This window comes from Anneissia japonica, unplaced genomic scaffold, assembly GCF_011630105.1.
Source record: "Anneissia japonica isolate Jap-2015-1 unplaced genomic scaffold, ASM1163010v1 scaffold6417_len956965_cov193, whole genome shotgun sequence".
NCBI lineage: Eukaryota > Metazoa > Echinodermata > Crinoidea > Comatulida > Comatulidae > Anneissia > Anneissia japonica.
The window spans coordinates 562,533-588,982 of record NW_022713977.1 but is presented as its reverse complement, the minus strand read 5'-3'; the positions used below and the strand labels follow the sequence as shown (position 1 = coordinate 588,982).

Genomic DNA, 26,450 nt, shown 5'->3' with positions numbered 1-26,450 from the left:
AAAAAAAAAAAAAAAAGAAAGTAAAAATAAAAAAAAAAAAAAAAAAAAAAAAAAATATCATTTTTTTTTTTGTGTGTTAGTAGATAAATGGGTGAAGGGCTAGGGTGAATAGGGAGTGAACACTTTGCATTTTAGATGTATCACGTTTCTGTGCTCCCGTCATGTTTCTATGCTCTTTGCATAAAAAATACATAATTGCACATGAAAACGTACAATTTCTTAAAACATTTCCTATTGAATTTTGCTTGGAACTGAACCACCTGAGATTTTTTTACAGCATACACAGTTCCCACCAGATTAACAAAGTTAAAGCAAAATTGTTCCCAATTAATATTTGAGATTGGAGAGTCTCTTTGGACTACCGTACCTTGTAGACTTAAGTTGGGTAGTCAAGCGGTACGACATGGACTTCGCTACCTCCAGCTTTTAATTGTTGTAGGTTTGAACTGTCTAAACTGCACTTTCCCAGCATATCCTTTGAGAACAGTGTTAGGTTATTCTGGTCCATTCGACCTCTGTCCATGCAACAGCATATCTGACACAAAGCGGCTATATTGCTATGTAAAAATACGGTCTTATTAATACCATGATTGGAAGATTCAGCCCACCCTTGCAAGTTATTCAGCCCAGTGAAGCACGAGTCACAGGTTTTTCTGTACCTTTAAAACTGACATTACATCACAACATTAAGCAGGTTGACATCACGATACCAATTGTGTAGCTGTAACAGTAAAGCCTTGTATATTCTGCATTAAGGGCCCCCGTATACTTTGTATATTATGTTCTCCTGGATATAATTTGTCTTCGATTTCTATGACTATGTCTTCCATGTTGTTAATGGTAGGCAGATTAGAGAAAGTGCTAGCGTTATATTAAGTGCCTGGCCTTGAGGGTGCTTGATACTGAACTGTTGTCAACTGAATTAGAGGCGTTATCTATACTTTTTAAATTTACTTGTTCCTTGATCATTATCTATTAATAGTTTGGGAGTCAGCGGTGTTTTTCCCGAATGATCTTTTCTTTGTTGTTGAAAATTTCACTGTTGGCTGGCTAATGATGAAACCAAGGAGTTTCCTGTTTTGTCCGGGTCACTCAGAATTTGACGTAACACCAGCAAACACATCATATGAACTTGTTGATGACTGCGTTAAGGCTTAAGGGAAGTACCGAGAGGTTTGTATCCTGATAAGCCAGTCATAAGGAACAAAGCCTGTATGTCTTTTAGTGTGAGATTTAACACGCTGGTCTTGTGTATAACATTAGGCCAAGACAGACACCCCTAGAGACAGTTGATGTTTAAACCAGGTACCCATATCGTGTACTGCTTATATATTATTTATTAAGTACTACTGCAGAAAGTACAAGGTTGTTGTTATTATACTGTGTTACACTTGTCTATGGAGAATTACCATTGTTGATTGTTTATGTGATTGGTATCATTCTGAAATGACTGTTCTCAGTAATTCTGGACCAATGTCGGAAGAGTCACAAAATAAAGATGTAAGTAAACTAAATTGGTAAACTTATGGATTTTAAATTTATCCACCTTATAATTATTTTAAATTTCAACAATAATGTTTACAGTATTGCTAGGTTAATTGTTTATTTTTTTATTTTATTTTATTTTTTTACTGCGGAAGTTATTCTTTTGACTGATAGGTCCACCCTGGTAAATAAATGTTCTTTTTACAGAGACATTTCTGAGTTCAAGATGTATAGATCTCACAGCGACCAGTAATATGTAAAATACAACTTTGGTAAAAAAAACTTCTGCATGATGTGGGGTTATTTACTTGTATTGAAATATACCAGGATGCTTTGACAAATTTGCCTTTGTGTTTTGGAACTGTGAATTATGAAATGATATTGATGATGTAATTTTTGTATACAATGTCCTAGTGTTAACTATTAGGCTTTCACTTGTGATTACTTGTGACCTATAAATTCTTGAGTATCCTTTGTATTTTAGGGATATAAATTAGATAGTTTACATGTTAAAATTTCTTTTCTCTATTTCGATTTATTTAGGAAAAAATTTGTATGATTTCAGTGCTGGGTATTCATGCATTAAGTTGGGGATATCCCACATAATGAATTTTATATAATTTAATAAGTTCACTCCTCCCAATGTTTATACTTAAATCTAAGCTTAGTACAGTTTTCTATTACAGCCTAACTTTAACTATCCATGTTTAATAACGTCAGTAAATATGTTTACACAGTACACCCTAATCAATAACCTCATTTTTTGGTTATTTTTCGATTTTTTTTAATTATGTAAAATGGTATAGAACTAAACTTATAAGGTATGTTAAAATAATATAATTTAGTCATTAGAATATAGCCCTTTAATAATTGTAGTGAAGAAAATAATTTTAATAGAATGATTGGAAGTTGATTTGGATGCCTAATTGTCTACTCAGTAGTTTTTGTTCAGATTTGAGTACAATAATTCTGCACTGTCACTAAAAAGTGGGATAAATTGGTAGTTTTCGCCGCACGACGTTAACCTTAATGTTAACGTTAGTACCCAACATGCAACGCGATAGCTCCGCCCCTTTTTGTAAACAAATCGAAATACGCATGTGCAAACCCATAACTAACGTACGTCGAGCACGTAAAATCCTGAAATTTACGTACTCTGCAACGTAAGATGGATAAATTATGATGTCATCCGTTAACGTTAAGGTTAACGTCGTGCGGCAAAATTACCAATTTATCCCACTTTTTAGTGACAGTGCAGAATTATTGTACTCAAATCTGAACAAAAACTACTGAGTAGACAATTAGGCATCCAAATCAACTTCCAATCATTCTATTAAAATTATTTTCTAATCAGGAAATAGAATTTCCTGATTAAAATAAAGCTGTTTAATAATGTTAATGATAGTAAAGAAAATTATTTAATATTATGATTGAAAGTTAATTCAGATGCATAATAATATCCTTACTTAGATATATCTTTAATTTTCGGTCATGTATGTTTATTTTATTTATATATTTATTTACTGTAGGCACACAACACATGCAACAAGGATTGTCAATAGCGAATAATATCATCACTGTCCTACATATATGCACACGATGCTTTACACAAACTAAATTTCTAAACTAAAAGTTTTTTTGGTTGCGAGAACAAAATTCTGCAACACTGACAGGAATTGAACCTAGGACCCTGGGATTGGAAGGCAAGCATCTTAACCACCAAGTCATTCAACTCATGTTTAAATAATATTAGTAATTATGTTCGCACAGTAATCAAAAACCTGTTCTCATTTTTTTTAAATTATTTTCTTTGTTTTTTTTTTAAATTTGTATAAAATGGTAAAGGAGACTACTGTAGGTGTGGGATAAAAAATAGAGTTTCTTGATTAAATAAAGCTGCTTAAATAATTAATAATTGAATGATAGTAAAGAAAATAATTTATTAGAATGTTTGATTAATTTGGATGCATAATATCTTTTACCTAGATATATCTTTAATTTTCAGTTATTTATGTAGTTTTTTTTAAGATTTGATTGCATTGTACATTTAAACTAATTGCCATTGGATTGAAATGAAATGAAAGAATGAAATGTGTGATAATAATAGTATTTCCTGATTAAAATAAAGCCATAATATGAACAATATTAAAGAAAACAATATAATAGAATGATTGAAAGTTAATTTGGATGCATAATATCCTTTACATAGTAATTTACAATCATGTAGTTTTTGTTTAGATTTGAATACAATAATTCTGCATTGTTCATCGATATTGCTCATTGTTTTAGCTTAAAACACAAAAGCCAGCATTTTAATTAGGTCACCTTGGCAGCTTTGACCCTTTGTCAGCTGGAATGCAGGTACCATAAAAACTATACTCGTCTCTTTAAGTTATAGTCACATAGAGCTCCTATAATGCAGTATTATTATTGTAGAATGTCTGATGTAACAACCTCTGTGCAGTCCTGTCCACCAGGAAGCAGTGTGGCTAATAACAGGCATGACCTAATAGATGTACGGAACATAGCATAGTGCTCTTCATATTCTGATTAAGGCAAAACTTTCAAAATGTTTACGTGGAATATCCCTCATGCTTAGAAGTAGTAAACTGTTAGTCCATGCATGGATCCTACAGGATATCTTATGCAATGGTCATTATAAATGTCATCGATACCATTCCATGACAGTGCTCATTAAAAATCCATACGAGTTCTATAGGATATCTTATGCAATGGTCAATATTAATATTATAATGCCCTAAATCTCTATTCCATACATAGATACTATAGGAAAGCCCACATGGTCATTAATATTCCATGTATGAATCCTGTATACTCAGAATATTCCATAGATGGATCCTATAGGATAGCTTAGCAATGGTCATTATAAATGTCATGGATCCATAAATCTCTATTCCATGCATGGATACTATGGGATAGCCCATGCAATGGTTATTATTAGTATGTCCGTGATAACAAAATAGGATAATCTATGAATAGGGTAGTCCATGCAAGGACCCATCCCTCCTTCCTCCCTTTCACCTAAATTTTTCAAAATAAAAAAAATGGAGAAAAAAAGGAAATAATAATTAAAATTTTAAGAGTAACATTTTTCCCGGCTATTAAGAGGTTGGATAATTATCCATCAGTAAAAGTCCACCTTCAGCCCCCTCTATTTCAAATTCCTGGATCCGCAAAGTAAGGTAGACTAGAAATTAAGAAGTCTTATAAAAAGTCTTCAGACAGTTTTATTGATCTTTGATAAATTCAGTCCAACTGGAAATGTATTGTACTGTATGGAAGACATTAGTTATTAAGCAAAACATTATTGAAAATCTTTAAAAAAATTAACAGTTAATTACATTTCGTTATTCAATGTCAAAGGGGGCAACAATGACAGGCTTTTTGGCCTTTATTTAGTCTCTTGGCCATCTTCCTGTCACTCCTGTGTTTTCTTTTTTTCCTGATTTATTGTAAATGTTTTGATTGGCCAATAAATGTGACTTAGGACTTTTTATGATTTCGGATTACTTAACTGTGAAGGAAAACGTTTCTGGATTAAAACCTTGAAGTTACAAAAGAAAAATGAGACTTGAGGTTCTAGGTGGTGAAATGAGGTAATGTCTTAGCCCTTTGTCTCATTGTCACACTATTTTTATTCAGTGGTGCCTGGGAGTAGGGGAGGGGATAGTGGTGCCTGGGAGTAGGGAAGGGGATGCAATGTAGCAGCTTGGTGACTTTGGGATAAGCTACTGCAGTACTCAGTGCTAAATTAGTATTTAGTAAATTAGTATTACTGTAGTATGGTCGCATGTATTGTTTTTATTTATTAAGTACAGTATATTTCATACTTATTTTCACTTTATAAAAACCATATTAATAGGATATTTTATTAGAGCAAATTCCACAAAATTGGCTAATATTACAGGCCCTGTTTAACAATATAATATGATATGCTACCCTGTGTACTCGGGGCTTAAGGAGTGGAGACATTTTAATTTTGTTTGTATCTTTCTGCTGTGCTTAGTGTTGGCTGTTGTTTTATCATATTATATGAATACTGTATTAGAGACTGGCACAATCCAACATTCGTGTGTTGACCAGTATTCGATATGTAACATGCGAATATTCAATGCACATTATTGTACCCAAGGGATTTCCAACCTTGCCTTATGAATAATTGTCATCCGTTCGCCTTCACTTTACTAATATGACCGACTTAGATCTAGAAACATGTTTGAATGCAATGGAAGGGGTATTGAAATCCATCCAGTATTATCAAAATAATTAAGTTTTAAATTTATTATATTATATTTTTTATGCTAAATGATACTAAAGGACATCCCGTGAAATTCCCACTAATATCATTTTTGTCTTCACATTTAGTGAATTATTCAAAACATTGCTAAAAATATTAGATATTATAACCGTTGAAGGTACACGGCCCGTGTAACATTTTTGTCATGATGGATTGGGTACAAGGCCGAAGTTTAGGAGGGTGTTTCTTGTTGTAAAAAGATAATCTTTGTGTTACCGGATTTGAACTCGGCACCCTTTGATAGGGAGGTGAGCGCTATATCCATCAAGTCACAGTTCCAGCCCATACTACAGTAATAATAAAATACTATGAAATAATAAGTGGGATTTCTATAATAAGGACATAATACATGGGTCTGTATGCGTTTTATAGTACAATTTATTTATTTTATATTACTCAAATTTATGATAAATAACTTAATAAATAAAAGAATAATATGGATAGGCTTACAAAAGCTAACAAAATTTAACAAAATGTAATTACAAAAATGGATTACCTTATACTTGCATATAAGACAAGGCTTAAAATAGCAAATTACGATTGAAAAACAGGGGGTCATTTTATACACACGACATACTAATTTTAGATTTATTAAGTCAAAACACGTGAATTTACTACTGCAATGAAGCTACTAAATGTTAATATGAAAGAACATAATTTTAAATATGGGGAATTAAGATTTTCATCAACATTTAAAAACTTCGTTTTTAGCCAGGTATATGCATTTTAAAGACCATAACAAGTAGAAGTAGAAATTCCAACAATGAAACATGGTCGTCTTATACTCTGACATACAAAAATCGTCTAAAAATCTCTGCGGTCGTCCTATATGCAGGTTGCCTTATACGCGAGTATGTATATGGTACATAAAATACGGTAAGTACACAATAATACTAAATATAATGTAAAAACTATATTGAGCCTACGTGTTTATTGTGTTAGACAAGCTTCAATTAAGAATAAATCAATTGATCGTATTGTTAGTTGGTATAATGACTACCAGCTAGAAACCATTGTGTTGTTATATGACAAAGGGTAGTCCACATTATTATTAACACAATCACAAGTCATGTACATCTGTAATGCAATGATTGTTATTTAAACAGTCTGATCTGTGATTGGTAAAGTCCATGTCAATTTAAATTAAATTTTTTATGATTTTTTCCATTTTAATATTTAATTTTATATTTAAATATTGCGGGGGCTGATCCAGTAGGGGAATGGGGGAACGTCCCCCCTCCATTTTGCCATTAACTTTTTCAAATTTCAATGCAAATCAATGTTATGTGCTACTCACTTACCTATTCTGAAACTGTTGTGCCCCCTGTTTGAAAAATAAATTCTGGATCCACCCCTTTATTACATGATAAAATGCAACTCGGTGAATTCAGTTCCTCTTATTTGTAATGCCATTCTAATAGGATCAAAATATTCAATTGTCAACCACTGAACTTTTGAATATTATTGTGTAACAAAGGTTTGTCCTCTACAATTGTTTGTTAATATTACTGTCCAGTAATATTGTCTAAAGAAAGTTTTATAATTATATAAAAAACAAAATAAAAAATTGTATACATTACACCCTCCAATTTTAGACCCCTTAAATCCCAAGGACTGAACCCTGTGACCACCCCAAATTGTCAGGTCCCAAGGGTGGTCTCGAATGGGAGGAAAACTGTGGGGTCATTGAACATTATATACATTTTCACAAGTGTACAAACAGTACTTAATGAAGTAATTATAGGTTAAATTTTGCTAATTATTTATTTTTGAATGATATTTAAAAAAAAACAGTGGCAAATTCTCAGGCCCCTGGGTACATTTCTTGACGAGAAAATCAAGACCTCTTCTAGGAATTCACACCTACCTCCAGCCCCTACCATCGTTGCAGCAATTTGTATTGTACATGAAATGCCTGAAATGGTACTCCTCAAAAATGCATAGTAGCATTCCCTAACTAAATGTTGCCCTCTTTCCTAACGGGGTGTTCAGGGTTATCCAGTGGTGGTTTCTGTGCCCCTACTACTATGTAAGGTAAGGGCACAAATTTTGTGAGAACTAATTGAAAGTGCAGTATTATTTTCTTATTGGCAATCTTTTAATCTTTGCTTCAGACAGGGCGTGAAGCTTCTACCTGTTCTATATACCTACCTTGCTAATAATTGGTAGCCAGGTATCGTGCTATAATTATAAGTAGATAACACGCTAGCACGATGAACCCTAATTCTGATAGACCATTGGTCAGGTAATAAGTGTCTGGTCAACTTCCCTTGGTGTCAATGGCCCAGACTTTGATCTCAGTTTGCCCCACTAATGTTTATTTTTCACCTACACAATAGGAGACACAGGTGTCAGTGTAGAGAGATCGTTCCAGACATCTGTGCATTTTTTTCTAACATCTAACAATATAATACCGTTTGTATATCATCCTATATGGGGCAAGTGACTTAATTTTTCATATAAATTATAAAAGAATCGTATATCTCTATAGTATTATATAAACTTCTACGAAACAAATCTGTTGGATTCATAATATTTTGTAGTAATGTAGTAGGTGTGTTGTTTTTTGTTTTTTTGTGATAATTAAAATGTATTAGCGTACTGTAAATTGTATTTTTGATTATAATTTATACTATACCACTAGAAAAAAATTTGTCGTCTAACTTGTATTCTTCTAAAAGTTTATGAAGCCGCTAAATGCATTCAAAGTTGTTTAAGCCAAAAAAAGCCACAGCACATATTGTACTGTCCTCAAAGCATGCGTGCTTAATTGAAACAATGAATTATTTTGTGCAACACTCTGCATAAGTAATAGTACTATACATATAGTATTGCACAACACTTTCATTAAAAGTATGGTACTGTAGTAACAAAGCCCTTCCTCCTTCAGTTTTTGACAATGCATCACAGGTCAACCAAGGTCAAATGAGATAATTTTGTTATAAAAGGTGACATTTGATTGTATTAGCCTGGCCATGGAGGATAAGCTAACAGTTAAGTGTTACTCTACAGATTACAGATAAGTAGTGACTGGGGTGAATGGGTGAACATGGCCTGATTTTGAAACGTATGGAAGGGAGAGGAATATAAATATCATGTAAACAATAAAGTAAAATAATAATTGATATTATGAAATGTAAGAATTTATATGCGCTATATCAGTAGGGTAGTGGAAACCATTTAGTGGCATATCTACAAGGGGAATGGGGTGCATTTCCCCCTAAAAATGTTGCTCCTCTTACCCTCCTATGCTAAAGAAAATATAAATCTCCATATTTCGACAGCTACTAACCCCCCCCCCCTCATTTAATCATCGGGCCTCCACTCAATCTTCATGCCCTACCCATCAGCTACCATGCCAATACTCGTAGAGTAGACATACAATTAACCAAGTACTACTAACTGTGAGCATTATAGCTCTATTTAGTCAAAGTACAATGATTTAGACATGGAAAGGAAATTAGACGGTGGGGAGTCTGTTTTTATTATGAAGCTTCAATAGAGTTAATATAGAGCTAGAGTTGAATATGAATGACATTAACACTAAAAAGCTACTGTATCTCCAATATATGTTATTGTACTTTAATTATCATCAGAGTTACTGTAAATATTTAGCCAAGTTCATTGAAAATGTGAGAAAATTATTAAAGATGGTACACACGTGCTGAAGCCACTGACATAAACGTGTATGTTTAAATAAATAAATAAATAACATCAACCTTACATAAGTAGAATATTTTTTTTTTTAAGTAGGCGTATTGTGCTTGAATTATAACCAGTAGTGTTAAATGCTACTGATTTATCAAGCCTTGGTTTCACTAACCTTGTCAAGCTTACTCTTTGGGACAATGGAACATGAAATCTAAACTGTTTTTCCGTCTGGGGTCAGAAAAATGGTAAATTGGTATCAGCATGTCGTATCCTAGATGTTAAACTGATTTATTGTCTTGAAGTTTGTGAGGCCAGTAACACACAACATCCTAGTACTGTATGTGTAATGTTTGTAGTTCTTTTGAAAGTTGTGCTAAGATGATTATCTGCTAAGAACAGATTATTATTTCTCCTGCCTAGTTTCTATTGTAAGAACCATTTTCTTAACAAGAAAATATTATTGTATATTGAATTTATATTATAATAATATAGCTTTAAGTTTGCAGGTAGGGGTAAATTCTTAATTGAATAATTAATGTTGCACACATTGAAGCTCCAGCATTTTGTGCTATGTCAGTCTACCATTATTATTTTTATTCTTATTTTTGTGCTATATAGATGTAAATCATTATTATTATTATTTATTGTTGTTATTATTATTGCTTGTCAGTACAGTATTTATTTTATTTTATTTTATTTTTATTTATTCGACTTTACACAGGCAAAAATACAATAAAATATCAATGAAATACTATATACTATAAGTATATAGTAGGTGCACAATTGTGTAAGAACTCAGTGTTAAGATAGAACCAGATACCTTTTAATTAAACATTGAGCATTAAAACAATGCCACAGTTCTCTGCTTATTAAACTAATGTATGTAAAATCTTGCTACTATCTATATCTTTTACTGTAGGTAGTGGCTATTGTTACACCAGTTCGAATTCTGAATAAATGTTATTGTCTAATCCATTCAATATCATCAAATCAGAAATGAAATATAATTGATGGCTGGTGTAACAATAGTGCTATTTTTCATCGTAAAAGTTAAGCAGTGGCTATAAGCAACTGCTTAACTTTTACGATGAAAAATTGTCTAATGCAAAGCACTGACATTGACAGTCCTGTAATGAAGAAAGAAAAATGGAATGTGTTAACAAATCTTATTCACAGTGAATGACTCAGGCCCACAGAATGCAAGACTAGACACAAAGTTGTATAGTTACTAGTAGTACGGAATGCATTAACAAAACAACTCACTTGTCTGAAGAAAAATATTGCAAGTTCTGAAACAACATATAACAAGATCTATCAGCAAATATTAATATTTAAATATTCTGTGACCAGGCAACAGTAAGCCAAAATATTTTCTGTACACTGAGAGAGCCCTCTGTTGACATTAATTCTTATATCGCAATATAGTAGAACTTTTATTAAGGGGACATCTTCGGGACCGGAAAAAGTGTCTCCTTTATAGGGGTCTCCACTGAATAGTGATTGTTTGTGTTGTGTCAAAAGATGCATTTCTCTCACTTCATGGCCAAAAAAAGTTTCTCCTTATGAATGTTTTATAAGAGGGGTTCTTCTGTAAATGCCAGTAATTTTTACATTTGTAGGAAAAAAAACCCAGCTATATAATAGTTTAATACAGTTGCACAGTGTAAATGAAGGTATTACCATTTTAATGTTATAAAATGATGAAACAAAATTAGAGATTATAGATGTTTTACTTTTATATCTTATTAAAAATCTGTTAAAATAATAGAACCAGATAATTAATACTAACGCTTAACGAATTTAGAATTATTTTCCTGTGTGTGTAGTAATTTAATTGTCATAACCTTTTTGTTTACTTATAAGTGTGTGATGTATTGTATTACCAACAGGTGGGAAATTGGTAATAAACAATAATAATATAATAACGATTATAGACCTTTATCTTTATTGAGTTGAACTGTAGTTGATACAGTAGTTTGTCCTGGAAAACAATATATTGGGTCAGATATAATCATGGTCAATGTAATAACAATGTGTTTGTTTATCTGCATGGTAAAATCCAGGAAAAAACCCTTAAATGAAATTTTGAATGGCTGATGTATCAAAAAGGATCAAAGAAACTACCAATGAAAAACATACAAATCTATTGTTTTATTCTGATGATATATTACTAGCTTACTTTAGTGTAACCTTTGAACAAAGCAAATATATTGAATATATATATATATAATATATATTGAAGCAGTGTTTTGCTACTCTTAATTGGCAAGGGAAATATCTTCTCTTTAGCTAATTTTCAATTGAGTGCTAGTAATTTGATACAATGTAACCCATTTAAATATTGTATTTATTTTTTTCCCCTATTTTTTTTAGAATGTACTGTACAATGTTAGCACAATGGTAGAAATAAAAATACAGGTTACCCTGCAATAGACAGTGGCGTATCTAGGAGGTGTGGGGGGGGAGGGGGAGGGGTGCACACCCCTCCAAAATTACTCGTTCTTCCCACTCTCTCTCTTCCCCCTCCCCAAATAATGTTGAAGTAGTAAAAAATCACCTTATTTTGCAAGTTAGCATCCTTCAATTGATCATCAAGCCCCTCCCCCACTTTACCTTCACGTTCTTCCTCCCCACTCTTAGCACCCCTATTTCAAGACTTCTGGATACGCCACTGACAATGGACGTTTCTTCTAAGCCTCGTTCCTGGATATTATTGCTAAGGTCCCACAAAACGACGTGTTCCTGGCGTTGTTCTGAATGGTCAATTGTTAACCTGATGGACACTCTGGAATGGTCTATTAAAGACCACTTTTGTGACCGACTTTTCCATGGTCTTGCAGGTTTGGTCTCTAATTACAATAAAAAGACATTAAACATAATGTGGGACCATGTGGTCTTTCACTGGGGTGGTCTTAAAATTGAAGAGAGGCTAGTTTTTTTTGCAGATACTTAGGCAGATAAAATATTATAATAACATGAGGATATATGGAGCTAATAATACAAGGATTTTAGGACATGTAAATTATGTACAAGACAAAAAAAAAGCACAGCCTTAGGATGCTGTGAGTCATGTGCGATGTGATTGGTCAAGAGATTTACTTTCATGTTGATTCGACTTGATTATATTTTGTGGAAATTTAAGAAACGTTTTATAAATTATTGTAAATCAAAACAAAGAGAATTTGCATCAAATAATATTTAGAGTACAGGTAAGTAAATTTAATTTGTTAGTATGATCATAAAGTGTTAACTTATTTTCTTACTAAGGCCATACATAATTAAAAAATTGTTTGCACTATTATATTATCTTTTTGAGGGTTTTTTGAATGCAAAGTTTCACATGAATGAGTTCATGTGACACGCTTTCCATATTTGAGGCTTGCCTTCGCAATACCACTGTACTGTCGCTGATTGTTAACCGGAATAATTAGCATTTAAGAATGAGACAGTATTGTATACTTTAGTACAGAAAACTTTGGCAATACTGTTAAACTTGCCAAGTCAAATAATTTCTAAGTCAATCATATTTTACACGCAAAGTTATGATTTCCATTAATTAACAATCTGTAAGTCGAATTTTATCTAAGTTGAACAATATTTTAATGGCATTTTGGATTTGACTTAGGCTAATGCAACTGTAGTAAGTTTTTCCAGGAAATGGCCCATCATTTTAAAGCTCATAATGTGGGGAAAAATGTTAAATTTAGTCAATTTTCATTTTTGGTCACTGATGGAGGTTTTAAGATGCAAGCCTCATTTAGGCTAGAATCTTTTACAAGCTATTCAGATGGTCCTATTGGCATTGTCAAAAATGTATTGGGTGAGGGCCTTATTCTTGGGTAGGAATGATATACGGTTAAGGCCCTTATAAAAAATATTCTATCACACTTATCTAGGCTGGAAAAGTGATAAAGGAAGGTTTTTTTTTTTTTTTTTTTTTTTTTTTTTTTGTTGATATCACCCTTATGTTTTTTTGCTTGTACATTGGTATCCAAAGTAAAGCTTTCAGATAATATAAACAATATCTACTATTGTGACAATTTAACTTAAAAAAATGAAAACATTTATTTATATTTTTTTTTTCGTCAAAAAACAAATGTTCAAAATTTGTATATTTCCCGGTACCATATAAGACATGCGCGCACGGGTGATAAACTAATAAAAAAAAATTTATGGGACCTAACTTTTGTATCTTACTCTAAATAAAAGTTAGTGTGCGAGCCATGGATCTAGAAAATATTCTTTTGTTCGCTAACCACCATTTAAATTATCAACACATTTTGTTTATGACTAATAGCCTGCTAATAGAGACATTTTGTCTTTAGAAAGTGATATTTGAACCACTTGTACCACACTGGCTCCCTGTCCAGCCTCACACTTAGACCTATGCGTAATTTTGCTCAGCGTGAGGTCGCTAACACCGATAGGTCCAGTTACTTGTTAAAAACACGGTTAAAATGTGAGTTTTGTATTCAATTGTAAAGGGGTTGTATACCATAGACCATTATTGATCAAATTGCTGATTGATTGATTGATTGACTAATGGGGAGTGGGGATGTACATGCACCCATCACACCTCTTGTATTCTGGCCTGAATCATGTACAAGGTGTAAATATGAAATGATGCAATGAATGACTGCAAATTGAATCAACTTTTTTTTTTAATAAGAACACATTTTCTAAGAATAGTGAGTCTGAATTTGCTTAAAAATTAAGAACAAATTGAGGCTGAGGAAAAATGTCAAAGGACGTTTTTATTTAAAAATAAAAACAAAGGATGAAAAAAGAAAACCAATAGTAGATGTTACTACATAATATCCTCAACAATACAGTTTCAGTAATATACTGCTATACAATATTAATTTTCTATGTTTGAAAAGTGGGTAAAATAAGATAAAATAAGAACATTTCGAGCCTGTTGAAATGGCAAAAAAAAAAATAATAGTTAAATACTGGGGCTGGGCAAAATTTTACTTATTAAAATTTTTATATTAAAAAAAGTGTAATAGGAAAATGTGAATGAATTGCCTTGAGAGGGCGCTATGTAGATTCAAGTTGTCAGATGAAAACATTGTTATTGTTGCGCTTCTGCTGGTTTTGTGCAGTCACCTCATTGTCAATTGTTGACATGATAGTACAGTAGTTGAAACTGATTTATTTAAAAAAAAAAAAAAGCAGTGTGTTATCTGGGACTGGAAGGTTTTTTGGATGCCTGGGGTTAGAGAGTTTAATTATTTCCATTTTGTGTACAACTCATTTTTTGAAGAAAAACATATTTATAATAAATGTACAGTACAATAAATTTAAAAAGAGATATAAAAAATATGCAACAATTTCAAAACAGTATGTTTTGTTTAGTTTTGTAATGTTTTCTGTTAGAATGGTACTGCATAGTAAGTACTTTGTGTACTAGAAGTAGGAGTGAGACTCACTCAAGGTCATAGAGTTCACATGTGGAGTTTTGAACTCGATTATCATAAAGGTCGTGACCCTTGATATATGAATATCATTTGGATTGTTTAACAAGATCATAGAAACATTGTACAATGATAACATCATTGAGTGGCTAGATAATTTTTTAGCATGTTAATACCTATGGTATAGTTGGAATTATATGTGTCATTCAGAGAGAGGTGGGAGCGGGGGGCTAGTTGGAATTGTATGTGTCATTCAGAGGGAGGGGGATTTTATTAGGTGTCAGTCATACTTGACACCATAGCCCATCCAGTCTGTTGGTGTTACCCTCCCTTGGGCTGCTAGAAGGATATGAAATTAGCCCGTATTAGTTGAGGGGAACCACCTCTACTTTACAGCTTGAGTAATTATGTTATTGTCATTAATAATTTGTTACTGTTTTTTATTACTTGTGGACATGGATTACAACATTTCTAGATTATTATGAATATTGATAGAGAGAAGAATAGATACTTAGAAAAGAATATTCAGGCCAGTAAGATTTAAAAAAAAAAAAGTTGGATGAATATTTTTTCAGATATAAAATTGAAAAAAAATATCAGAGAAATGAAATGAATGATAGCAATGAGATTTTTTTGTCTTTGGGAAAAAAGAAAGATGAGGAAGGGGAAAAAATGTATAAACCTTGTTTTTTTTTTTTGTGACAGTGTTAAGGTACTTTAAAAATTATTTTTGTTTTTCAATAATGTACAGTGTTTTGTTTTTATTACATTAGACTATATTATGATTGTGCTTTGTTCTGATAATTCTAACGAGCATAGAATAAAATCTAGCTTGGAAAACGGTTCAGACATTAATCACGAGAAAAATGCAAAGTATTTTAGAAAAGCTTGTATGTAAGATTTTGACAAGGCGTTATTAATCATGATTGTTATTATGCGTCCCGCTAGTATTCCTTCGATGATGCTAATGACGGCGTTTGTCATACACACAGGCAGTCTTTCATCTACTACTTGCACATCCACTCGTAATGTGCAGCGTATATCATTCCTGTTTCGACGCCACTTAAAGATACGTCAGGCAATTTTCACTTGGCATTTTTCAGTGCGTTTCTACGTAGTGACAGAAACCCCTCTCTAATCAATGCATAAGTATCTTGCTTATAATATATACAATCATTCTCTTGTTTATTTGATAAACGGAATATTCTTAACATTATATTGGTTGCTTGGGTATTATTAATAGGTGTGTTGTCATAGTTAGGACTATGTTTGAGCAATATTTTCCCTGTAGTTTTAAATTGAACACATAAATAGGATCTTGGTTCTTACAATTTTTGACGAATTTGAATACTTATCATCCAACTATCTCCCCTAATCTCCATTAGGGTTGGGAGAAAACTGGTGCGTCTGTTGTGAGAGTATACAGGTATCTTTTTATAAACAAAAGGACTAAACACCAAATAATGAATTTAGTTAAAGTCATACATTATTTCAAAACGCTACACTTCAGAAGACTTAATGGATTTGTAAATCTAATAAATAGTAAAGAATTGGAATTTTTTTTTATCAAGAAAGAAAATTGAAATACAAAGTGGGTCATAGAAAGGTTATAGTAAGTCTGTAATACCAGAAAAGTATTCTGATGTATATAATTTAATAGAAAACAGATGCCTAAATAACAGAAATGAAATTGTAACAAAATTACTGTAAAATATAATGTATTTAAAAAGAAGTTTCAGTTATTTCATAATTACTAACTCCTTGGTATCAATTGGTAGGGTTTAATATTCGATTTTGTATGCTCTTTGTTTTGTTGAGTCCGTCCCTGAGGATAGACTACCATCCATCTTTAACCTCCCTTGGTTATTTGCATATTCATGTGCCTAGTGAAGCTTGCAACTCCATGGAATACCTGTGATATTACTGACAAGGTTGGTATGTAAATATGATCAGCAATTCACTTGTTTGTTGGTCAGATGCTTTCCATTCCAAAGGATTTAGGGGGAAAATAAGTTTTTGAAGTTTGGTCAGTTTTGAATGATTTAGAAAGAAGTGACATCATTCTTAGGCCAGTGCAAGTTATCATTACCTGTCCTCCCAGACATAACTTGATGAGGTGAACTTTTGTATTGGCGAGATTTTTGTTTGGATGAAGCAAGTTGTTTGTTTTCTAGGTACAGTATCATATATAGTCATGATGTGCCTAGATATGGTCGTGATGTGATGTCATCATGACCATATTTAGGCATATTACATGTATTTGTCAAATAAGCCAAAGCTTGTTGACAGGCTTCTGGATTCACCAGCTAGTAGTACATACTATAGATTTTTATAAAGTAATAGAGGGATTTAGCGATGATTGTATACAGGTGGTCATGTGACCTAACTTGGGTATACATGAAAAACATTACAGTCCAATAGCATATCAAAAGATAATGTTATGGTTGCGAAAACAACCACCTATTGTTAACGTGAGAAGTAAATGGCTGGGAAAGGCAATACGATTGTTCAAAATAGTGTTTATTTACTTATCCTAGCGTTCTCCTTGGATTGTATGCTTTGAATGATCCTTCATAAACCTTTGTTTTTGTTTTTTTCCTTGTTTAATAGTTTTATTCATCCATTTAATCATTTTGAAAATATTAAAAAATATATTTAAATATTTTCAATGTTATGAATTATGTTGTTGAATTGTTGAATTATTATGTAACTTATTTATGTATTATTTTTTTTTAGTGATACTAGAATCACTTTTGTAAAATAGGCCAAATATGATATTTGTTATGTTTCTCTGCTGCTTTGTTTCTCGAAGACATTCACAAGAAGCATGACTTATTATTTGTCCGAATATTGTTTTGTGAATATTTAAAAAAAATTCTACTACTTTTTTATTTCAACCACTTATTTAATAAAACATTATAAACCTGTACAAAACACACTTTTCAACAACAAAAAAAAGAACTCCAAATGATTGTTATAGTGAGTCCACACTAAATCTATTTCTGTCATCTATTTCTTTAGCTCTTTTCCATGGGCACATCATATATTTTTCACAATCAAATTGATAGTGTGGAATAGGTCTCTTATAGTTTTCTTTATAACATGGAGAGTCTCTTTATTCCTTGTTTCACATACTTATGTTTTTTAAAGAAAGAGGAAGAGGGCCAGTAAAATTTTGTTTTCTTTCTTAACAAATAGTTTTGCTAAAATCATCCAGTTTTCTTTAAACAAAGTAAAATGTTACAAGACAAATATGCATAAAGAATTATGATGTGCTATATGTGATAACAAAAGGATCAAAAATATAAAAATAAAAAAAAATAAAAAAAATAATAATAATGAGAAACTGTAAGCTCTTTTGAAAATGGTATGTGTGTATCTAAGGGCTTCTACAACCCGAGCGTCATTTTGTACAAATTCCTGTATTTGTGTTAAATGAAAAAGTATTGAAATAAAAGTGGGCGATTCCCACAAAAGAGAAAAAAAAGTAAAATGTTATAATATGTAGTTTTATAATCCAGACAATCGGATTAATTTCGTTCTATTTTATTTTATCATTTCAGAAGTTGCTGAACTCGGTGCCAACGTCAACAAATAATAAGCGTAAACGTGAAAATAGTTTTGGTGAGTCCGATGCTCAACAGGTTCCACCAAAACGATCCAATCACAAAGCGGGAGAAAATGTCTCAAGTACAAGCATGTCAATTGATATCACACTACATGACAACAACAAAACGAACGTGAATGTTACAATCAGTCAGCAGCAAGATTCTGTTCCAAGCATCGGTGAAAATCCTGGCATGACGTACAGTCCGGTCACAAAAAATGAGAACACATGTTTTGTTTCAGACTTTATTGACGGAAGGATTGAATTCACGGATATTGAGAATGAAATTCGCGACCCTACTCAGTATAAAGAAATTGAAAAGAAACTCAAAGAACTTGAAGAAGAGTTGCAAAAAGAGTTAATCGAAAGTTACGGAATCAAATCCATAGACTGTAAAACAAACGAGAATCATGAAAACCTCATTAATAGTACTAACTCCCCCGGTATGTCAATTGGACAGGTCGACGGACAAATATCCAACGCTATATCGCGGGGGAGCCCTGCAGCCCCGCCTCAAAATAACAATGGTGCTGGCGGTACATACGATATGAAAGGGCCGCCAAATACCGTTGCCACTGATGTTAAAACTCCAACGAGCGAGGCCCTCCCCAATATCGCAGAATTACGACCAAATCAACCAGCTAATCAGGATATTCTTCGGCAGCCAATCAAAGCAGAGAATCAACAATTCATGAACACTATTTCTTGCAACACTCAAAAAAATCCGTCACTCTATAAAAATCCAACCCTGAAGAGAGAACCTATGTCAGTCGGACACAATCAACAAAACTTTCAGAACCCACTTCCTTCAATGTCCCATGCTAAAATGGGTTTCACAAGTAACATGATTAAGTCTGAGCCTCTTCAAAATCAGCAGGTCCAAAGTATGAATGGTATGTTCACACAACAGCAACCAAATGTCCCTATACCGGGGCAAGCAGCTCCGAAACAGGTCTTCAATGGTCCTGGTGGTAGGGTATTTGAAGATCCAAAAAAAATTGCCCAGTATTCCGAATACCAAACAGATCGAAGGATGCCAGTGAACATTGACCGTACGCCAAATGTGACAGTGCCTGTTGGAGGAGCTGCACCTAATATGCTAGCAAGCCAACAGCAGACTCAGAAAAAACCAAACTTAGCAGCATTTAAACAGACAAATATGCCAATTACACAGCACATGTTGCGACAACCACACCAACAACCGCAGCAGCAGTATATTAACAAACTGCAACAGTTACCGAATGGTACTTCACTAATGATGCCGCGACAACAATCAAAAGCACAACAGATGAGATTACTAATGTATAAACAGATACAACTTCAGCAACAGCAACAGCAACAGCAACAACCACAGCAGCAACAAAATCCACAGTTGATGCAAACACAAAACATGCAAGATCAGATGAAACAAGTACTGAACGGAAGACCGCCACCACGTTACGAGGAAGCACGACCTATGAATAATGTTGTGTACCAAAATAATCAACCAATGGCAATTCAGCAAGCACAAATGGTTCGTCAGAATACCATTCCAAATTCATTGAACCCACCTGATTACCGACAGTCAAATGCTATACCGGGAATGACCGGAATGCCAAATCAAGCAATGCCGGTACAACATGTCCAGGCTGGACAAACAATGCAAACAATGACAAACCAACAAAACACCATGTATAATTTCCAAGATCAAAATGCACGGGGATTTCAGCAACAGCAGCATGGACAGAGTGTTGCCATGATGAGGCTTGCCGCTGGTCAGAATGCGCAACTCAGGCCTGGAATGAGCAGACAGAACCTGCTACAAAATGCCAATATGCTCAGGGGACAGATGCTACAGCAGCAACAGAGAGTTTGGCCAGCAGTAAGGAATCAATCCATGAACCCGACAATGGCACAAAACATGCTTCAGGCCACGGCGCAGGCTAGCACTGCTGTGCCAAACCCTCGATATCGAAATGCATATAACATTCAAGGTGTTGAGTCTAACATGCAATACCAGCCTGGGAATCAGAATTTTGCCCAGGTTGCAGCTCCAGCAATGAACTCAAACAACGTGGCTAACGTTAACATGCAGCAAAGATATTTTTCAGGAATGATGAATCGCCAGCAGCAATTAAACACGAATGTTCAGACTACTATCTCGATGGGCGCACATCAAGCACCCGCCCTGGAGCAACAACTCCAAGTATCTACTAGTGTCACAGCTTATGCACATCCTAACGCCGCTGCGAACACCGCGGATATGCATCAGAGTGTAATGAACAATGTGCCTCTCGGCAATCAAAATCCAAGCCTACATAGCGCAAAACAGTACTTGGATGCTGACCTCAATGACTTGGAAGCTATATTGAGTAACCCAATGTAAACGATCACTTACGCGATGTAACGTGTGTGACCCCATGTAAACAATCATTTACGCGATGTAATGTGTGTGACCCCATGTGAATGGGTGACATTAATACAAATCAGGATTTATCAATGAAAACATGGAATGTGCATTTATAGAAGGGGACCAATATAGTTACCATAATTTTGTTATCAAAGTGGAAGTTAATTCATGTCCACAGTATAAAATTTTATGTGATAAAAATTGATAGTGTGGACAGACCTTTAGATTGGGAAATAGTTGCTGTGCAGCTATGATACTTTCATGCAATTGAAGAGGCCAAACAGAAGGCAAAACTCAACATTAGTAACTGCAATACTGTTGCTTTCATGGGGTTTTTATCCACATAATTCAGCTTGTTAGCATTTGGGTGTTTTTTTTTGGTGGGGGGAATGGGGGAATCTTGCCAAATTGTTTAAAGAATGTTGATAACTAAGTTAAATTCAGGAGGTGACATCCAAATGGATACATTTCTATCTGTATATTATATTTGTGAATATGTAAATTTATATAATGTGTAGAAAGAGAGGAATTGTAGTTTTGTGATGCTACTTGCTTTCACAAATTCAAAAGTTTATTTTTTGTTGTACAGTTCATTTAAAACTTTTCACTGTTTCAAAATTGAATGCTTAGAGTTAAAATGTAGTAAGTGTTTATTTTCATTAAGCAAATGCTTTTATCTCCCTGTGGTCTTCCCCCATCTGGTGCAAGTCCCACTGTATCTTGTAGCTCAAAAGCATTAACCTATGGCTTAATATTTGGTGGCACTTTTATTAATTTCATAAAATACTAATTTTACAACAAATGTGACACAATAATCCACTAATTGTAAAATGGCAGTCCCACATATTAGTGTGATCAAATCCAGAATCATCCTTAATAAGTGAATTATCTAACATTCTGAGCTGTGTATTTTGTCATTGGCTTCTGGTGCTGCACAAATTCTAACTTTTGTGTCATGTATGTCAGATTTGTTTGAGGTTAAATATTTTAAATTCTTCAGCGTTTACTGGTTATGACTAAACAAATGTAATCCCTGGATAATGCCAAGTTGAGCCTTTGTTAATGTATTGTGCATGTAAACATCACACTGATAATTGTATGTATGTATTCATTACTTTTGTAACATGCCTATTGTTTTATCTGAAAATTTCTTTTCTCTCATATGGAACAAAGGCCCTTAAAAAGTTCCAAAAACATTCCATATATTTTTTTAGATATTTGCTGTCCTTGCAAAGTATCAGTTGTTATAAAGTAATTTTTAAAGTATATTTATTATTTTTTTCTCATCCAACAGCGAGTTAGGCCAGGCACACAATGTCGCGCGATGGTCGTAAGATCTTTAGCTGGCGTCCCAGAGCTTGGCGGCAGCAGATTGTGCCATGTGCCGTCACACTGTATTGTCTACGGAATGACCACGAGAGTTAGTACAATGTGTGCCCGACCTTAGAGAATGGAAGTTATTTTCTCTAAACAAAGTCACAACATGAGGCTTTAATAGTATGGTTGTTTTTAACAAGATTTGAACCCAGCTGCCTAGTTTTGGAAAGCGAGCACCTTAACCACCAAAGGTTAAATCCACTCTAACAATAATTGATTGATTGATAATATTGTTGACACATATTTCTAGCCGGTGACTTGTTTTCAATTGATTACCAATAATGGTTCTTACTTGATGTTGGAAGGTATAGCAATCTAGTGTTGACCTAGATATGATGCCATGATTTTTTGCTGTATCAGAATATTAACCTGAGAGTTAAATTAAAGCATTCATGGCTTTAACTAATACATGTTTGCCTTCTGTATACATATGTCCATGTCGAAACAATTATTTGTCACGGCAACGTACTGCATTGCCAGTTATATGAGTTAAGATTTACATATTGCAAGTGGTTAAATGGCATGTTTTTGTTTCATTCTGGTGTGACTGTATCATTGTTAATCTAACAAGTTGTTGATGTTGGTGCCCATTATGTGCCAGTTTTGTTTTTATGGTTGATGTACAGTATAAAGTTATGTAAAGAAGCTGGTTTGCTTCTTTTTTTTAACATGTTTATGTTAAAACTGTATTAAGTTCCACAACTGATGACAGGCCAAAGATTATAATATGAATGGTATTTTAATTGGGGAAGAAAAATTTGATGAAAAATAACCCCTGCAGATAACATTGATATTAAATGATCATCTTAATAATAGACATGATATGCGATTCTTGGCAAAAAAAAACAAACAATAAGACATAATTATAAAAGACATTTCAATGTTTCAATTTAGTTATTTGTCTAGGTAACTTGAATAAACATAGTGTAAACATATTTCAAATAACTGGAATAAACATAGTGTGAATGTATAGGCTGACATAATAGGCATGGTCCTTGTCTCATGATCAGGATAGACATGGCTTGTTGTCTTGGAAACACAGAAAGCCCATGTATCATGGCAAAAGAATAGATATGATCTGTTACTTTGTATATCAGAGGTCGCAAGTTTGACAGAGCAACTTTCTGGAGATCTGGTTTAAACTGTCTTGCTTGAATAATTGTATCATGGAGAACATTAATTAAATACAGTACGTCTAAACATCATGAATTTACAGATGATGGGTTAATTTCCAGGAGATTTTTACTTGCTTGCTGGAATGTGCGAGACTACTGATTTCCGGAGCCTCCTATGAAAACTTGGAACCCCTGATATATGGACATGCCATGTAAGAAGACAGATAATTCAGCACTGTTGTGTTATGTAAATCATATTTGTATATATTTAATATTATTGTACAAAGAAGTGAATAGATATTTGTAGTTTTATATGAATGTAGTTTATGATAATGAAAAGAAAGGTGAAAACCTCCGCCTAATGAATTTTGCTAATGTCTTAATCATGAAACTTTTTTTTTTTCTTATGCATATCTACCTGTATATTGTGCATTTAAAAGACCTTATGCTGGGTTTTTAAGCAACTTACCTGTCAATTATTTGTATGCAACATTTTATTTAATTCATTGATTGTGTCATGATTTTTAAATTCTTTGAAATCTATTACTTCATTTTAAAAGCAAAAATGTGAAATAAGTAAGTATGTACTGCCTGGGTTAAACCAAAATCGTGAAAATTATTTCAATCAAATTGCTTACTTGTATTTAAGCAAGTTTTTAACTTTTAACTGGAAATTAGAACAAGAAAAATGTTCCCTGCCAAATATCCTTTGCATAGGCCTTTAAGTTAGCTGGTAATAAATTTAAGGATTTTTGTAGTAAAAATCTGTGAACAACAGAAATGTACCCAGTTGTTTTGATCAGCTTCTTTTCCAAAGTTCAAACAACCGAATGAGCACTTTAAAGTGTTGTCATTAATTTTTTATTGTTTTACAAATGTTAAATTACACTGTGTTAACCTGATTAGTGAGCTATACATTCTATGTGTGTAGATAATGTGCCACAGGTTGGCAGCTCAAAGTATGTTAGGTAAACTAATGAATTATGCATGATATTTAAATGCTGCTGATGATGTCACAGGCTGAGACTATCCATTGGTGTAACCAAGGGGCCAGCTCAACAGGGACTGTAAGACCATATGTAAATCTATGAATAATACAGCCGGGCACACACTACGATCTCTGACAGATTGTTAGTAACCATCTGAATGGATTGTTGTCATCGCGTTGACCATGGAATCGTGTTGGCCAATGCGGTCCCCATCCGGCTTTATCGTTTACTGTTTTGGGTGCAAGTGTGTGTGTTGGGGTGTGTGTGATCCTGCGTGAGAGAGTGTAAACGTATGCGTGCTGCACTTGCAAGTTTCGGTATGAATGACTGAGTATACAATAATTTTTTAGACCACATTAAAGAAAATTGAAAAGATAAAATGTACTCCTTGTGACATCATCTGAAAATGGAAGAGTTAGGAAAATTCTCCAGTAATTGTTGTATTTTCATAAATGTATCTGGTTAATTTCTTCAGTATTTCAATCATTGTTTTCCTTGCTTTTGTTGCTGAAAAAAAATATATGGTGGTTGCTGCAGTCCTAAATACAATGTGCACAATGCTGAGCATGCCAACAAGGTCATTACCTGCCACTGGTTCACACCTCTGGGGTGGTTGACCAGGCTATTTCTGCCATTGATGTGCTCATTATTGGGTATCTTAAGGAGTTTGACTTAAGCAACTCCTTGTCTGTAGGCAGTAGTTAATTAGAATAATACCGGTAATTGTTATTACTACGAGTGCGCCAGATACTTGAATACATGAAGATTTTTCTGGTGTTGTCAATCTTCTATGATTATTGATTCATATCATTAGTGTCATCTTTTTGAGGGTGACATTTACTGATGAAAGGTAGTCATAATGTCACTTTTACTAGCTCCTAATCTGGAAATTTAACTGTTTTTCTATTTTAATCATGTGACTAAAAGGCATTCAATAGAACATCATATGCAAGTGGTCTGACCTCATACCAGGTGACCACATCAATACAGGTGACTTCATATCTTTCATGTGGTTATGTCTTTATGCAGGTGTGCAATACTCTTATAATATATTATTTGATAATCATAATCTATAATTTTATGATCTGGTAGGCAATAAAGAGATCATGTCAACTGCTGTAGAAGATGCCTGCTGTTGTATCATACAGGTGTCCACTTGTCATAATTTTGATGATCATGTTTCATTCATCTGTTGTCGTAATACAGGTGTTTGTCTCACAGACGTGTCCACGTTTCATAATACTATACAGGTGACCATCAAAGGTCAGCATATTCCATGTGCATATAGACTGCATATAGACATATTCACTGTAAAGTTTGGTGGTTTACCTTTTGTACATTGTTCAACAATATTAGTGATTAACAGTCTGTGATTAGGAAGCTTTCGATTGCAGGGCGCGGTAGAACCTACAGTGTAATGACGTCACATAATCCATCTGCGCATGCAAAATCATGGATTCTCGGACGTAATTTGACCAAACTACGTTGTGCAGAGGCCGTAGGAGGGTCACGCATGAGGGAATACTTAGCGTCACGCGTCGTCGAGCAAATCGAAAGTTCCCTGTTACTGGTGACTTCATATTTTGGTTGATGTAAATGGTTTAAGTACATCCAAAGATATTATGGCTAAGCTGTTTTTTGGTAACTTTATAAGAGCTGGTTTGAACCTGGCTATTTTTATCTGCTTTGTATAAAATTTGTACTGTGATGATTATCATATTTTCACTTTTGGTATGACAAAATTTAATCAGTAAACATAGATTACTGTATAGTTGTGAATTGATTAGAACATGTTCGGAGAACACATTTGAAAGATGTTATTATGCCATTGTTAAGATTTTTACCCCCAACAAAAGACAGGAAGGATAATGGAAGTGTATTTTCGTAAGTTTCATAAAATTCATAAAATGTATCAAAGACCCTCCTAGAAAAGGTTTTGGCAGAAAATCATGGTGGTACTGCAGGCCTAACTGTAGTGAAATTCCAGTTTCTATCGCTCTATTTGTATACACTATCTTTTTTAGAGGATGTCTTAAGAGCTTTGTTTATTGCTTGCTTGCTAAGAAAATATAATATATTAAAAAGGAATTTGGTAGACAGAT

The 26,450-nt window shown here is 33.6% G+C and overlaps 1 protein-coding gene across 2 annotated transcripts; it reads left to right on the top strand.

The window, feature by feature from the left end:
* The first annotated feature begins 1,043 nt into the window (after positions 1-1,043).
* On the top strand, positions 1,044-26,450 carry LOC117108850 (transcription factor SPT20 homolog). Of its 2 annotated transcripts, none has more exons than XM_033251019.1 (2): positions 1,044-1,500; positions 18,435-26,450. In XM_033251019.1, the coding sequence occupies exons 1-2, from the start codon at positions 1,447-1,449 to the stop codon at positions 20,841-20,843; spliced, it is 2,463 nt and encodes an 820-aa protein (XP_033106910.1). In that variant the 5' UTR covers positions 1,044-1,446; the 3' UTR covers positions 20,844-26,450. The 2 variants fall into 2 exon arrangements, with proteins under 2 accessions (XP_033106910.1, XP_033106911.1); XM_033251020.1 differs by lacking the exon at positions 1,044-1,500 and adding an exon at positions 16,873-17,045.

Excerpts from the sequence above, each read along its gene's own strand:
- LOC117108850 (XM_033251019.1), top strand. The coding sequence starts at position 1,447 with ATGACTGTTCTCAGTAATTCTGGACCAATGTCGGAAGAGTCACAAAAT. Across the intron at positions 1,501-18,434 it reads AAGAGTCACAAAATAAAGAT|AAGTTGCTGAACTCGGTGCC; the intron begins GTAAGTAAACTA and ends TTATCATTTCAG.